Here is a 17,200-nt window from a genome sequence, read left to right as displayed (position 1 = left end):
TACTTATTTTCCCAGAATTCCTGTCCATGTCTGTTTGCATACAGCCCAGAATTTTATATACTTCCAGATTTGACAGTCTTGGAAAGCTGTCTTTTGAATATTATGTGGCGGAAGAGGACCCGGGAACATGCGGAGTACTTCCGGGGACCCTTGCAGCACTTCCGCCACACTCGGGAGTGCTGCCAGAAGAAGATCAGAGTGTACCTGGAGCACTTCTGGGTGCACTATAAAAGAGGCTGCCTCACTCCATTCCGAGAGCCAGTGTCGGGAGGTGGTTGACAGAGCTTGCGTGGAGGAGTGTAGGCAGTAAAGAAAAGAGAGAGAAAGAGAAGAAGAAAAAGAAACTGAGCCGTAGTGGTAATTGTTGGTGATTTGTGCACTGTGTGCTGAAGAGAAGAAATTAAAAGGGTGTATTTTGCACTTGTACCTCTGTGCCAGTGTGTGTAGGGCACTGATCATTCACAATTAATAATCTAAAGAGGACATTTGTACCTGCTTGCTATTTCTTTTTTTTTTTCCCCATTTATTTATCAGTTTTCCAGTTAACGGCAACAACATACATACACATCTCTTCAAGTACATAAAAAAGCCAAAAGTATCAATAAACATATTAGTGTTGACTATCAGACGCGAACAATAAACCTATAATACCTAAACCTAAACCCCATATCCCATCCATAGGCCCACAAAAAGGATAAATAGATAAAATAGATAATGATTAATTAAATAATTAGACAACAAGAAAGTAATTTAAAAAAAAAAAAAACCCTAGTACACAGGATGTTACAAAAAATACGTAAATAAATAACTAACAATTGAAAAAAAAATAATAATAACAAAATAAAATAAGAAATAAATAAATAAAGTTTAATCAGGTGCAATTGTTTCCAAGGAGCTAAAATAAGAAACAAAAGGTTGCCAGACCTTCAAAAACCCATCAGCTCTCCCTCTCAGACTAAACTTGATTTTTTCAAGTTTTAAAAAGAACATAAGATCCTTCAACCAGCGGGCCATGGTCGGGGGATACGGAGCCTTCCAGGACAATAATATTCTACGCTGTGCTAACAGTGAAGTGAAAGCAATTGCATCCAATTGTGTACTATTAAAAGACATATCAGGATCTCCAGGAATCCCAAATATAGCAATCAAAGGACAAGGTTCCAGTCGGATTCCAAAAACATGAGAAATAATGTCAAAATACGAGGTCCAGTATAACTGGATTTTAGGGCAAAAAAAAAACATGTGGCTTAAATTGCAGGGAGAGGAGTTACATCGGTCACATAGGTCAGGAACATTGGGATAAATTTTAGATAGTTTAGACTTTTACCAATGTAGCCTATGTACTACTTTAAACTGAATAAGAGAAAGCCTTGCACAAGATGAAGAAGTACAAATCCCCTTAACTACACTATCCCAGTAGCCTTCTCTGAAGTCCAGACCCAGCTCCTGTTCCCAATTTGAAATAGTTTCATTTTCAGAGTAACTGTCCATTAAAAGAACAGTATTATATATTTGCGAGGTAAGAGCTTTCTTATGTGGAGAAAATTCGAATAAGTCTTCCCAAGACTGTTTAGGTGGGCGAATGGAAAACTCAGGAAAAATAATGGAAGCACAGTGTCTAACTTGAAAATAACGAAATAAATGAAATGAGGGCAGACCATAAAGGGACGACATATCCGTAAAGTTAATAAAGATATTATCCTTATAAAGATCGGAAAAACATTTAATGCCCTTTTTATCCCATAAATTAAACGTAGAGTCTAAAAGGGAAGGGGGAAAAGGTGATTATTGCATAGTGGGGCCAGAGCAGAGGCAGAAACAGATTTGAAGTGGCGTCGAAATTGATGTCATATCTTGAGAGAGTTAAGTACAACAGGGTTATCTGTATATTGAGTAAGGGATACAGGGAGGGATGAAAATTATAAAGCAGGTAGGGAGGTCGAGAAACATGTTTGGGCTTCTAGCTGACACCAAAATGCCTGAAGATCTTTTAGCCAATAAATGTATTTTTGGATGTTAGCTGCCCAATAATAAAACATAAAATTAGGTAAAGACAGACCTCCACTAAGTCGGCACTTTTGTAATAATGACTTGCAAATTTTTGGAGACTTACCTCTCCATATAAATGAGGATATCATTTGATCAATAGAATTAAAAAAAGATTTGGGTAAGAACAAAGGAATGCACTGCTATTTCAGTTACAGAACATTTTGATAACAGAATGTCAGTTTATGAGCTCTAAGACATAGTCTTGGTCACACAGTTTAAGAGCCATTATCTAAATAATTAAAAAAAAAAAAAAAAAACCTAAAATTAAACACACAAATTAAGTATTACGAGTTGTATTTAGCATACTGTAAAAGCATAAAATGGCAACAGTATCACAGTGACTATTTCATCATGTCGATTAAGGTGACTGCTTCCCATACATCAATTCGTAACTCTGACACAGACACAGGCACGGTCTTAGTTAAGAGCATAGAAATCAGAAGAATGTCATTTTGAGGGTAAAACAGTGTTACCCACACAGCCAACAACCTTTCTGCTATAAACTGGTCAAAAAGCATTTTGCTACTGGGATTCTTTCACCTGTACTTTAACAAATTTCACTTGCTGACTCCAAATCTGAAAACCGTTTTCGTCCAGCACGTCCAGTTTTTTATTATGAAGTTGCAGGTCTTGGACAACTAGGGTGACTGGACAGTAAAGGCGATGCATTTCAGTATTTAAGAAATAAGTTTGGTCTCAAGAAAAGTGAAGCCAAAATTAAGGAAGGTGTTTTTGTTGACCCTGAAATCCGTGAACTGATGTTTGATGATGAGTTCAAAAAGAAACTGAAGCCACCTAAATCAACACCCACATTCGTGCAGGTTGTCCAGAATTTTCTTGACAAGCACCAAGCAGAGAATTATACTGAGCTTGTGGAGAATATGCTGAAAGTATATTAGCTTACAGGAGCCAGAATGTCACTGAAGACACATTTTTTACATTCTCATCTGGACTTTTTTCCACCAAATCTAAGTCATGTCAGAGATGAGCATGGGGAAAGATTTCATCAAGATATAAAGGTGATGGAAAACTGATATCAGGGAAAATTTACTCCGAGCATGATGGGTGACTACTGTTGGTTCTTGCAAAGAGAGACAGATGTGCAGTACAAGCGCAAAAGCGAGTGCCTCCAACATTTTTGGGCACTCTGACCTCACTTTTATGTTGAGGTAAATTGACATAAATATACTTTAACATGTCTTTGATATCATCTTCTGGTTTGTTTTCAGAATAAACACATTAAAACAATTTTGGTGGGACATAGTCCAAACTCCAGATATCGTGTTGATATATTATATTGATATTCAAAAGTGTCAAAACGTCAATGATGTGTATTTCAAAAACCTGATGTGCTAGCAGCTAGCTTAATTCTGATTTCATATATGAAATCAGTGTAAAAAACTTAATAAAGAGTTGCTCTGAAGTTCTCAGAAGCAAACAAAAAATATTTTTTTGTAGACCAATGATCCTCTATCATAATCGTCAGCGTCATTGGGACCAAGTTGACCGCCTAACTTCTGCATGGGGTTCCTATTTCTACATTTGCTCTGAAAGTCTCCACCCTCTTTCTCTAATCGTCCTGAAGTTTGTCAAAGGGTATGTTTGCACTCCCTGCCAGACAGACTGCGGTCACTCAAGTATTTTGTTCCACACCACCGATGAAGGACCGCCTGCAGGCTGCTACAATACTTCAAGACTTTTTTCAAGTTGGTAGAGGGGGTCCCGCCCTCCTCTCAACCATTTCTGGTTAACGGCCCACGGCCATGGTCTTCTCAAGTCACATTCGCAGAATGTGATTGCCTTTCTATTTGTTAACCCCCCATACCCCCAAGGGAAGGGTACTTTGGAGTTGCCTAGAGCTATCATTCAGTGTTGTGAACTAACACACTAGGTCAGTATTACTGTTGACCCCTGTAATTTTCTCAAAAGTCTTATTCTGCTTTGGCATTTCACCCGAAAGGCTCCCAACGTTCTCTTCTCTGACTTTTTGGAGATGAAGGTTGTGACTAATATGACTAAGTTGTGCACCTGCATGAATGATCGTGTCTTATGTTGTTCTATAGAAATGTGATTTTCTGGTTCTACTTTCCACATTGCCCCTTGACAAGCCTCTTGGTTTGAATCCTACCTGGCAGTGAAAAAATTCTTTGTTAGTTGTGGTAATTACAACTCAAAGACACATGATATCCTATACGGTGTTCCACAAGGCTCTATCCTGGGTCCGCTGCTCTTCTCAATCTACATGCTTCTGTTAGGTCAGATTATCTCAGGGCACAACGTGAGCTACCACAGCTATGCTGATGACACACAGCTGTATTTATCAATAGCACCTGATGACCCCGATTCTCTTGATTCACTAACACAATGTCTAACTTGTATCTCAGAATGGATGAATAGTAACTTTCTCAAGTTAAATAAAGAGAAAACTGAAATCTTAGTGATTGGCAATAATTGATACAATGAGGCTATTAGAAATAAACTGGACACATTAGGATTAAAAGTCAAGACAGAGGTAAAAAGCTTAGGGGTAACTGTTGACTGTAATCTAAATTTTAAATCACATATTAATCAGATCACTAGGACAGCATTTTTTCACTTAAGAAACATAGCAAAAGTTAGACCTCTTATATCATTGAAAGATGCTGAGAAATTAGATCACGTGTTTGTTTTCAGTCGACTAGATTACTGTAATGCACTCCTCTCAGGACTACCCAAAAAAGACATATATCGTTTGCAACTAGTGCAGAATGCAGCTGCTAGAATCCTAACCAGGAAAAGAAAATCCGAGCACATCTCCAGTTTTGATGTCACTACACTGGTTACCTGTGTCATTCAGGATTGACTTTAAAATTTTGCTTATGGTTTATAAAGCCTTAAATAATCTCGCCCCATCTTATATATCGGAATGTCTGACGTCTTATATTCCAAATTGTAACCTCAGATCCTCAAATGAGTGTCTCCTTAGAATTCCAAGAGCAAAACTTAAAAGAAGTGGTGAGGCAGCCTTCTGCTGTTATGCACCTAAAATCTGGAATAGCCTGCCACTTTAAAAAACTGCTGAAAACACATTATTTTAATATGGCCTTCTCATAACTTCACTGTAATTTAATCCTGATACTCTGTATATCCAATTCATTATAATAACCATTCATGGTGGCTCTAAAATCTGTACTAACCCCTATTCTCTCTTCTGTTTCCTTTTCCGGTGTCCTTTTGGTGGTGGCTTGCGCCACCACCATCTACTCTAAGTACTATGATGTTCCAAAAATGATGGATGGATTAAAAGCCAGAAGTCTGTATGACCATCTGCATCAAGTGACTCCGTGAGAACCCTAACTACAAAGAGGACTATTTCATTTTTTGTTAGGTAGAATGCCCAGAGGGGACTGGGTGGTCTCGTGGCCTGGAACCCCTACAGATTTTATTTTTTTCTCCAGCTTTCTGGAGTTTTTTTTTGTTTTTTCTGTCTACCCTGGCCATCGGACCTTACTCCTTTTCTATGTTAACTAATGTTGTCTTATTTTAATTTCTTATTTTGTCTTTTATTTTTATTTTCTTCATTATGTAAAGCACTTTGAGCTACTTTTTGTATGAAAATGTGCTATATAAATAAATGTTGTTGTTGTAGCAAGTACTGTTTAGATCAGAACAGCCCATAGCACAACTTTACTTAGGTGTCACTTTTTAAACACAAAAATACGTATTGTTATGGTGCAACATGTACTGTAAGTGTTGCTTCAACAATGGTGAGGTAGCTTTCTGTTCTTATGCACCTAAAAATACACCAGGCTAAATCTGTGGATCATTTCAAAAAACTTCTAAAACCCCTTTTTTAAATCTGGCTTTCTAGTAATTATAATATAGTGATCTAATTATTAGTTTAGCTTTTTGATGCATTAATAAATACAGAGCATTAATTCAATGCATTTTTATCTTTATTGTCTCCGCTCCAGTGTGGTGGCACAATGCTTCACCCACACCTGCTCAGAGTGTTCTATGCTGCAGCCACCTGGGATACTTCAGGAAACGAGGAGGACTTGGATACCTTTGTTATCAACTGTGCCCAGTGGAAGGTGGGCAACCAGCTGACCGAGATCATTCTGACTTTCATGATGCAGAAACTGACTATTTGATTTGCTTGTTTCTGTTTTCTGACCTTTGCCCTCTAGAGGTTTATTTTCTCCTATAGCCCTTCATAGGAGTTTTTTTGTTTTCCTCTCCTCCGTGTCAGCTGGTCAACTAATCGCATCTAGGAATCCAAAAAAAATAAAATGAAAAATCCATCTGTATCCTAAATCAACCCGAAACCGCTAAGGACTGAGAGCAGTCCCTTGACAGTGATGGGCAGGTGGTCCCACAAAATACATGGTACATAGGACAAGACACACAGATACAAAGAAATTAAATGACAAACAAATGTTACAGACAAAGAAATTGAACATTAACAAAACATACATACAAACAGAATTTAAATCCCTAATAAGGGAATAACCCAAGTTGAAACATAACAGCTTCATGGCCACAATCTGCACGTTTTCTAATGGCTTCTTCCAGCAGGATAATGCACCATGTCACAAAGCAAAAGTTATCTCAAACAGCTTTCATGAACATGACAATGAGTCCAGTATTCTTCAGTGCCCTTCCAGTCACCAGATCTGAATCCCATAGAACTGGGGCTCCAAAACTCGGTCCTGGGGTCCCCTGGGGCTGCAGGATTTAGTTCCAAACAACTTCTGCTTTTAATATACTCCTAGCCTAATTATGTGAGCTGTTATTTACCAGTTTCTGTGTTTTGGGGTCAATGAATAAATTACAAAAGTTAAGTGTGTTAATGTATTGTAATGGGCGGTATGGCTGCGTAGTGGTAGCGCTGCTGCCTCGCAGTAAGGAGGCCTGGGTTTGCTTCCCGGATCCTCCCTGCGTGGAGTTTGCATGTTCTCCCCGTGTCTGCATGGGTTTCCTCCGGGTACTCCGGTTTCCTCCCACAATCCAAAGACATGCAGGTTAGGTGCATTGGCAATTCTAAATTGTTCCTAGTGTGTGCTTGGTGTGTGGGTGTGTGCGCACTACGGTGGGCTGGTAACCTGCCCGGAGTTTGTTTCCTGCCTTGTGCCCTGTGTTGGCTGGGATTGGCTCCAGCAGACCCCCATGACCCTGTGTTAGGATTAAGCGGGTTGGATAATGACTGACTGATTTCCAGTCTGCCTTTCCTTTATTGACTAATTAGTGGGTCTGACACTGAGGCAGTTGCAGCCTTTCATCATTTAGTATTGTTCGCCTGAGTGTCTGCTTTGCTTGATAACAATGAAGGGAGCAGACTACACAGAAAAATAATAGAAAAACAACAAAAAACACTTAAACATTTAAAGCTATAGCAAAAAACAGAAATATTTCTAAATGTCTCATAATGGTCTCCAGGCTACAAAAAGGACATAGCAGCGCTAGAAAAGGTCCAGAGAAGAGCGACTAGGCTGATTCCAGGGCTACAGGGAATGAATTATGAAGAAAGGTTAAAAGAGCTGAGCCTTTACAGTTTAAGCAAAAGAAGACTGAGAGGTGACATGATCGAAGTGTTTAAAATTTTGAAGGGAATTAGTACAGTGGATCGAGACTGTTATTTTAAAATGAGTTCATCAAGAACACAGGGACACAGTTGGAAACTTGTTAAGGGTAAATTGTGCACAAACATTAGGAAGTTTTGCTTCACACAAAGAACGATAGACACTTGGAATAAGCTACTGAGTAGTGTGGTAGACAGTAAGACTTTAAGAACTTTCAAAACTCGACTTGATGTTTTTTTGGAAGAAATAAGTGGATAGGACTGGCAAGCTTTGTTTGGCTGAATCATCTGTTCTCGTGTAAAGTGTTCTAATATTCTAATGTTTTGCACATTCTTTTTGCATATTTTTCAATCAGGAGCATCAGCAGCTTCACTCCACCGGCTTCTTATCCAAAAACTGTGAGAAGCATTTGTGGGCTTCCTTGGTAGCTTTTTCAATTTTAGAAAGGCCACCCTCAGTGGTGGGTGAAAATCAAAATCAGCAGCATAATGTCTTGTCAATGATACATTTCTAAAATTAAGCATCTTTCCTTTTTTAATTCTTTTTCAAATTCCTGTGGGTAGCATTAATAGAGCAAAAGGCACTAAATTTGCTGGTGTGCACTGCTAGGCCACGAGTAGGAAAAGGTCGAACTGAAAGTGCAAACACAGGATGGAAAAAAAAGAAAGAACAAAAACAGCAGGTGGTCAAGATTTTATTAACTTTCATGTCCCATTACTAAACTGGAAAGTTCAGGTTGGATATGTGCACACACGACCAAGGGTATCAAGGACACTGCAGGGCCAAGTGGTCCAACCCCTCAGCCATCAACAGGCTTGCCATACCTGGCACAAGGACAATTCCACCTACTCAAGAAGCAATATCTTCCTATATAAGTAATTACATTGAGTACAAGATACAAAACTGAAGACAAATTATTTAAGCAGACAAAGCTGAGGGTTATCATAAACATTTTAATAGTAAGTTACATTTCTGAGGAAAGTTTACCACTTATTTTGCATAAGATCTGGTGGGGCTGTGCCCACCTTGCCCTTAATGCAGAAAAGTCATAACTCTGCATTAGGATAATATTTAATTTTTAAGGATGTAATGAAGTTACAAAATTAAAAAATACCAAAACAGTAATGGAAATGTCTTTTTTAGAAGGTTTTAATTCAAAACTTACCTGTCAGCTAGAGGACCGAAAGTCAGGGCCCCCACAAGGAGACCGGCCATGTATAGTGACTGTGAGATCTCGTTCAGCTGACTATTGCCACAAACCAAATCAAACTGAAAAAAATACAAGACAACAAAATAAAACATCGCTGGCTTTCAGAACACACTGGTGAAGCAATAAGTGGATGTGCGGTCCAATAATCACTACAGAAGTACACATGAGAGCACAACACAGTTGGTAGAAAACTAAAAGAAGCCAGTGCTAAGAAACTTAAAGGAATATTTCTCCCCAATGTTATATTTTTTTGTATCTTACTCATTCCATGTTGTTTGTAGTGATGGCCACATAAAATGTCTAATTTCATGTTTTTGTCAAGATCAGACATAACAGTATTCTTCATAGAAGAGAACTCAATGGTGACCAGTGTAAACCAACAGTATAAAAAATGTCCATGAAAACAATCTCACCTAATCCGCATCTCAAGTCATTCAATCATATGCTCACAACATAAAAAATGCACGTATTGTTTGCTGAAATCGTACTAAATAAATAACTGTGGAAAATGAAAGTAATCCATGGACAGGAAGCCCCATCACATGGGATTGTGCTTTTGAACTGAAGACAGCACTCTTGACCAATAAATGAGGAGGAGAGACGAGTCTTCCTTTCAAAATCATGACCATGTAGATGTTGATGCAAGCATGTGTCATACTCACTGAGAAGCCTGGTCAGGAGTATCGTGTAGAGTACAGTTCGCTTTAGCTTTGTACCCTTGATAGTTAATGCCATGCATTCCAATCATCAATACCTAACTCTGTCTTGTGGATGTGTTAAGCACTCAAAGCTTTACGGTAGCCTTCTCTACATTTCTTTAATCTACCTTAGTGTCTCTTTCTTTATTTGTCCTCAGCTGTTTCTACCTCTGCAATGTTCACAGAAGTATAATCCTCTCTGGTCTTGAATCATGTAGTTGACCTAACTTCCTCCCTTCCCAAATGTCCAGTCACATCTTTAATAACAAACAAATTAAATAATTAACATGACTTCTAATACGTAGTGTGTACTACTCTGTACCATAGTTAATTATAACTTTGAAATACATAATTACAGTACATGATGCCGGCTTAGCTATATTATCCTTGCATTCATAATGTCTTCATATCTTGCTGTCATAATAATATTTCACACTTGTATTATTCGAAAATATACCTGCAAAACTTCATCCTTTCATCACATCACAGCACCACAATGCTGTACATACTCTACCTGTTGCAGTCTTTTCTTTGCTACTTCGAGCCTCACTTCATCCACATCACTGGACTGACTCTCTGTGGCTGCAGAATAACAGCTAGTTGGAGCAGAACCGTGAAACACAAGCAGTATTTTGTTCCTGCAGATAGCATTTCAGTTGCTTACTACTTGCATCGTAAATTCACATAAACATTTCCCCTTTCTTAATAGGCTACATACAGCCTAAAGTTAGTTATGAAAGCTAGGTAGTGGCACTAAATTATAACTATACTAGCGAGCAAATGTAAACAGTGTCAATAAATTAAGTACTACACATTGATGTCAGCTCGACACGGCGTGTTAATGACACTGAAGCAGTTTCCTTTCAGGCAGTAGGACAGACGGTAGCACCAATCACATTTGTTACCTAGCTTGCTACTTTGCTGTCCCCTAGTGCTACTGAAGTCGTGAACAAATGCAATATTAGAAAGTTACCAAGTGACAGCCTCACCAGCTCTAAATAAAGTTAATATTTTTGTACAATACACTGCATCCTCCTCCAGCGCTGTCCTTTCGCATAATTCTTATTTCATCAGTACCACCTTTCTTTTTTCTTTTACTTTTGCTGTCTATTGTAAAATGTTTAAATGCAATGAGCGGGTTAATAAAATAGATGAATGGGAGGACAGTTTCTGTTTCATGCAGTCGGGAAGGTACCATTTGTGGAGTGCTTGTCTCCTTTTTACACAATGAGAGGGACGTCTCTGCATTCCATTGCCTCTACAATGGAGCTGCAAGTAGATGGAGTTGACTCACCCCACATTGGATTGCATGTTTATGTCACTTGATTTACTTAACAGTCATTATTTGAGTCTGATCACAACCCTAATCTTACCCATAATGTAACCGGGTTTAATGCCACCTACTTGCAGCTCCAGTGTAGAGTTTTTATGAATTTACTAAGCGCGTATAGCTGAACGATTCAATTTGGAGTGTAATTGATTAAAAGATGCAAGTTACATTATCAATGTAAAGATCTCGGAATGTCAAAAACTCCATTGTTTTCCATGGGTTGAGTACTGCGTAGACGTTAGACCTGTGTAGTACTTCTGTAGAAGGGTGAAAAATGTAATTATAGAATATAGGAGCAACACATAAAAGCTTATCTGCCTTGAAATATGTCCTCCTACATCAGGTCTGTATCTTTAGTAGGTGATGGACAACTGGGTTGCTGGTAAATTGACGATAATTAGTGTTGAAGCACAGAGCATACAAAGAAGATTTAGAACAGAATTTCTTCTCCATTATAAAGGTAATTGAAAAGAACTTGTGTTTTGTAATAGAAGTTTTATTAACTCCCATTAGCTGCTACTTACCGATAAAACTGTAAAGTATTATAACACGGTATACTCGTGAACTTGAAATCATTGTCTGTGGGTTAGGATTAAATTCGTAATTTGGACGAGAATTGCCAATGTACATGAATGTAAAATTTTATAGATAGGAAGCAAATGACCTGAAATTAAATAACAGTGGGCCTGGAACTTAATGGTATGGCTTTACAAGAACTGTTTTGCAATGTATTCAACTCGTCAGTGTCTGCATCCAGAAGAGGACTAGCATTATTGAGAAGGTGAATAGGATCTTAGGTTACAATGTACTGTTTGTTAGAAGGTAAGGGACGTCACCCTATGAAATGCACTTGTGCAGTCACAGCTTCTATACTGTGCACAGTACTGGTCTCCATATTATAAAGATGACATACCAACACCAAAGAAACTCCAGAAATGGGCTATTGGACCAAGACTAGGAGGTTTGAGAATATTTTTTCTTCAATTCACATAAACAGTTTTAGGCGGTGGCATAATGGAAGTTTTTATAATTCTGAAGGAGCAAATATGGTTGAAACCTAATGTTGCTTTAAGATCAAGGACACAAAGACACAGATGGAGGTACTACCTTCTCTGTTAAGGACAATTTATGCTCATACCACTAGAAAAAAAACTTCTGTGTTTGCGGGAGGTGAGGAACATGGAGTCTCAGTAGTAAAAGAAGCTAAATAGGAGAATGATCAAATAGTGGGCAATACCTATGAAGCTGGTGCATTGATGGAAACTTGTAAAGAGAACTTAAAGAAAGAGGCCCTCAGTAAATATAGATTGAAGATAGGAGCTGCAACAGTAGAAGTTGAATGTGTTCTTGGAAAATGATATGAGGTCGCCTGAAAGTCATCCACCAACTTATGAAGAGTAAGCAGGATCTCAACCAGCAAGAGGAATGCTGACCTCAAGTGGGTATATTGTTGAGAGGTGTAAGGAACATTCTGAGGAGCTCTCAAAGTCAGTCGATACACCTTCCTTCATGAAGATAAAAGTTCAAAAGTCACTAGCAACCACGGGGAGTTTCAAAGGCTGTAACTGAAACAGTAGACAAAAAAAGCTTGTGGGTAGCAAAACCACAAAGTGGATGAGGTCAGAGCAAAAGGAAGTTAAGCCACCAGGTATTGTGCGGGTGCCATAGTTGATACATCTTTTCAAAACTGTGAAAAGAAAGGACATCCTTACAATTGTTTGCCATTTTTCTCCACAAAACAGAGTTAATAACCCCATTAATTACAAATGAAATTCCACAAAAAATGTCCTTATATTCCTGGGCGATGCCCCCTCAGGTGCTACATTTCTTCAGTGCTCATGAAGATGTGTCAGGGTACAGAATTAACTGGTCCAAATCTGCCCTTCTCCCTTTAAAACATCTTTATCAATACTCTCCTCTTACTTATTCTATCCCCATGACTAAATCATTTAAATATCTTGGCATTGACATTTCTAATCTGGTACAGAACATAGTCATTTCTAATTATCGTTGCATCCTTAAACAAATTAAAAGACACCCTTCTCTCCCTAGACACATATCCCTCCATCTTCACTTATTAAAATGAATATTGTCTCCTGTATACATTTTGTTAGCTCAATGCTTCCTCTCTCTCCTCCTATTAGTTATTGACCTGAAGTCTGAGCTTTTCTCTCTAAATTTCTTGGGAATGGTGAGAGACCTTGTATTGCGCATTCTAAGTCCATTGGAGGAGTTTCTCTTCCTGACGTTTACCAAATAGATTTATACTCCTTAAGCCTAGAACTGACTTGGTACTCTCACCAACCTTCCATTTTGTCTTTTCATTGAACAAAGACTTGCTTCTTCTCACCCGCTACACACTCTCCCCTTCATCTCCTTAAACCTAAAGCTCCTTCTGTCTAAATCTGGTCCTTTTACTCCTTATGCTTTAAAGTTGTGGCGCCAAATAGAAAAGCCTTTAGGTTCAGTTCTGATTTGGCACTCAAACACCCCCATATATCATAATGTAGCTTTCTATCTTGGTGAACAGTTCATTTCTTTTCTACAGTTGGTCTGTCTTAGGCATTAACACTGACAGCGATATCTTGGATGACTCGGGAGTCTGGATATTCCAGGCTCAGTTCAGGTTCTCCATCCCCTCTTCGTCTTTTATCTCCAACTGATGTCAATCCTTACATTTCCTGTCCTCTTTTGTCTCATCCACTTTTTGTCTTTGCTTGCTCATTCTCATCACACTAAAAACACACTTTTTTTGCTCCTCCAAGTCCTTTCCCTTGTATTCTGTGTGACAACGTACTCTCCCACATCATAACACATCATCTTTAGAAACATCACTCTCTGTTCCAGGAATGCCCAGTCATCAGCATACTTAATTTTGTCCATCGATCTCATATATCTTAACCCAAGTAAATGTTTTGGTATTGGCTTATCCACTGAAGCCTTTGTCACTTCTGCTCCTTAAATGTCCCTAAATCATTTCTCAATATGTTTTGGAAGTGACCCACTGTCACTTCTGACTGACTTTATATTTCAAATTCCCTCTCTTCAATGCTCTTTGTCCAGATTCCACTCTTACTTCATTGTTTTCCTTCTCCTGGCCCTTTCCACACTCTCTCTCTCTCTTTCCGCCCAATCTAGAGGTTGTTCTCTCTGGGTACCATGGCTGCCAAATTTGCTATGGCCGTTCAACGGAAATCCCCCTTTTCTTTCTCTGTTAATTCTTGATGGTCTTTTTTTGTATAAATTAACTCTCCTAGAACTCTCAGCACTGAGGATTCATGGAGCATCTCGTTCCAACATCATGGAGTGGCTTTCTGTCACCAGGCTTGTGCGGAAATGGCTATCTGGTGGCTAGTGATGATGGAAACTGTTCCTCCTTGCTGCCTTTAATTTTCAGTTTGGTTGTGGACCGCAGTTCTTACTGATTTAGTCATGGTGACACTACTTCAGTCACTTTCTCTATTTTTGCTTATTTTGTTCCTGACAGGGTTGTGTCATGCGGTGGCTTGTCTAAATCTCATTATCTCACAATTTCATATATTCTGTTTCTCTCTGTATTTTACTTATTCTCTATAATAAAGATTTGCTCATAAAGAAAAAGGTTGGAATGGTGGTCCATCTTTTAAAAAAAGTGTAAGAGGGCACACTTCCATTACCCTCCTTCTGACTTCATGGAAACCTTTGTGGGGGTACTCAAATGGAGATATCAGGTGGGAGTTTAATTTAAGGGTTACCAGGGGCGATTTGGATTCCACTGTGGAACAGTGGCTCACTCTTTGTCCTTGTGCAGATATTTACAAAGCATTTCTTAAGTCAATGCTCCCAACATAACTCTCTAACCAAAAATAATCAACTAAAACAGGAGTGTCGAACTCTGGGCCTGGAGGTCCGCAGTGACTGCAGGTGTTCATTGTAACCCTTTTCCTAATCATTGACCAGTTTTCATTACTAATTAACTCCTTTTCCCTTCATTTTAATAGCCCTGTTTTTAAGGATTCAGTTCTCTGAATTGATTTGTTTCTTCATTAAATGGCAGCCAAACAGAAATGAGACGTGAAAGGAGGTAACAGATGACCAGCTAAACTGGAACGTCAAACTCCAACTAATTTCACTCCATCCAGTTTTTTAATGAGAAGGTGATTATTGCAGTTAATTAAACTTATTTAATTCCACTGCTTGTTGCTGCTCTCATTCTGCCATGGCAGACATTTCCAAAAATGTTGATTTTCTGTTTTTTCTTACAACATCAATAAAATGTTTTTTGGTGACCTGGAAGATCAACCTTGCCAAGACATTCTCCTTTCTTTATTCGCAGGTTAGCTGGTCATGTGGCGGCTTGTTTTGTGTCTCATTATTGTTAGGCTGCTAATTAAAGAAAAAGAAACAACTAAGGGCCTGAGTCACATTAATTGAAATGAAGGCAAAACAAGTGAATCAGTGGCTCACTAATTACGAAGATGGTTAGAATGAAAAACTGCAGCCAATGCAGCCCACCAGAACTGGATTTCAACACCCCTGAACTAAAATAATGGTGGAATTTCACCAACAATGAGTTTTCACTTTAAAGCACAAACTGGACTACTGTACATTTATTTTATAGCGTTCTTTTAACGTATACACAGTGCAGTGAAATTCTTACTTGAATGTACTAATCAACAAGCCACATTGCGCCCCTTTCCAGCACCAGGGCTGTCTTAACAGCATTATAGGCTCCCGGGCAAAGTAGCATATAGGGGTCCCTACCTACACAGCCACTCACAGGAATAAAAATGTAAATGGTCGATAAAATTAAACATATATTTATTGTATTGGTATTTCCAACAAAATAAGTGTTTAAACATTAAAAAACATACTGTACAGCAAAAATTAATCAACACAAATGTTTGAACAATATAACAAGAGCCTTAAAAAACACAAAAATGTCAACATATAAATGATACTCAATTGGTAAACCATACAGAAGGAGTGGCACAGTATGAAATTGCTATGAATTCATTTAATATTAATCAAGTGCTCCACACAAACATTTCTGAAATTTCTTTGCAGAGAATTGACTTGAATGACGTTAACGTACAGGTGCTGGTCATAAAATTAGAATATCTTGACAAAGTTGATTTATTTCAGTAATTCCATTCAAAAAGTGAAACTTGTATATTAGATTCATTCATTACACACAGACTGATGTATTTCAAATGTTTATTTCTTTTAATGTTGATGATTATAACTGACAACTAATGAAAGTCCCAAATTCAGTATCTCGGAAAATTAGAATATCAATTAAGACCAGTGCAAAAAAAGGATTTTTAGAAATGTTGGCCAACTGACAGGTATGAACATGAAAAGTATGAGCATGTACAGCACTCAATATTTAGATGGAGCTCCTTTGGCCTGGATTACTGCAGCAATGCGGCGTGGCATGGAGTCGATCAGTCTGTGGCACTGCTCAGGTGTTATGAGAGCCCATGTTGCTCTGATAGTGGCCTTCAGCTCTTCTGAATTGTTGGGTCTGGCGTATTGCTTCTTCCTCTTCACAATACCCCATAGATTTTCTATGGGGTTAAGGTCAGGCGAGTTTGCTGGCCAATCAAGAACAGGGATACCATGGTCCTTAAACCAGGTACTGGTAGCTTTGGCACTGTATGCAGGTGCCAGGTCCTGTTGGAAAATGAAATCTGCATCTCCATAAAGTTCGTCAGCAGCAGGAAGCATGAAGTGCTCTAAAACTTCCTGGTAGACGGCTGTGTTGACCTTGGACCTCAGAAAACACAATGGACCAACACCAGCAGATGACATGGCACCCCAAACCATCACTGACTGTGGAAACTTTACACTGGACCTCACGCAACGTGGATTCTGTGCCTCTCCTCTCCTCCTCCAGACTCTGGGACCTTGATTTCCAAAGGAAATGCAAAATTTACTTTCATTAGAGAACTTAACTTTGGACCACTCAGCAGCAGTCCAGTCCTTTTTGTCTTTAGCCCAGGCGAGACGCTTCTGATGCTGTCTCTTGTTCAAGAGTGGCTTGACACAAGGAATGCGACAGCTGCAACCCATGTCTTGCATACGTCTGTGCGTGGTGGTTCTTGAAGCACTGACTCCAGCTGCAGTCCACTCTTTGTGAATCTCCCCCACATTTTTGAATGGGTTTTGTTTCACAATCCTCTCCAGGGTGCGGTTATCCCTATTGCTTGTACACTTTTTTCTACCACATCTTGTCCTTCCCTTCGCCTCTCTATTAATGTGCTTGGACACAGAGCTCTGTGAACAGCCAGCCTCTTTAGCAATGACCTTTTGTGTCTTGCCCTCCTTGTGCAAGGTGTCAATGGTCGTCTTTTGGACAACTGTCAAGTCA

The 17,200-nt window shown here is 38.9% G+C and overlaps 1 protein-coding gene across 1 annotated transcript in view; it reads right to left on the bottom strand.

The window, feature by feature from the left end:
* Window positions 1-17,200, bottom strand: part of slc22a13b (solute carrier family 22 member 13b) — a 53,439-nt gene that overhangs the window by 34,591 nt on the left and 1,648 nt on the right. The window contains exon 2 of the mRNA XM_028803292.2: window positions 8,776-8,879. Coding sequence (XP_028659125.2) covers window positions 8,776-8,879 — 104 coding nt within the window. The remainder of the gene's footprint in view (window positions 1-8,775; window positions 8,880-17,200) is intronic.

The sequence above is a fragment of the Erpetoichthys calabaricus genome, chromosome 6, assembly GCF_900747795.2.
Source record: "Erpetoichthys calabaricus chromosome 6, fErpCal1.3, whole genome shotgun sequence".
Classification (NCBI taxonomy): domain Eukaryota; kingdom Metazoa; phylum Chordata; class Cladistia; order Polypteriformes; family Polypteridae; genus Erpetoichthys; species Erpetoichthys calabaricus.
This window is presented reverse-complemented; position numbering and strand designations above follow the sequence as displayed.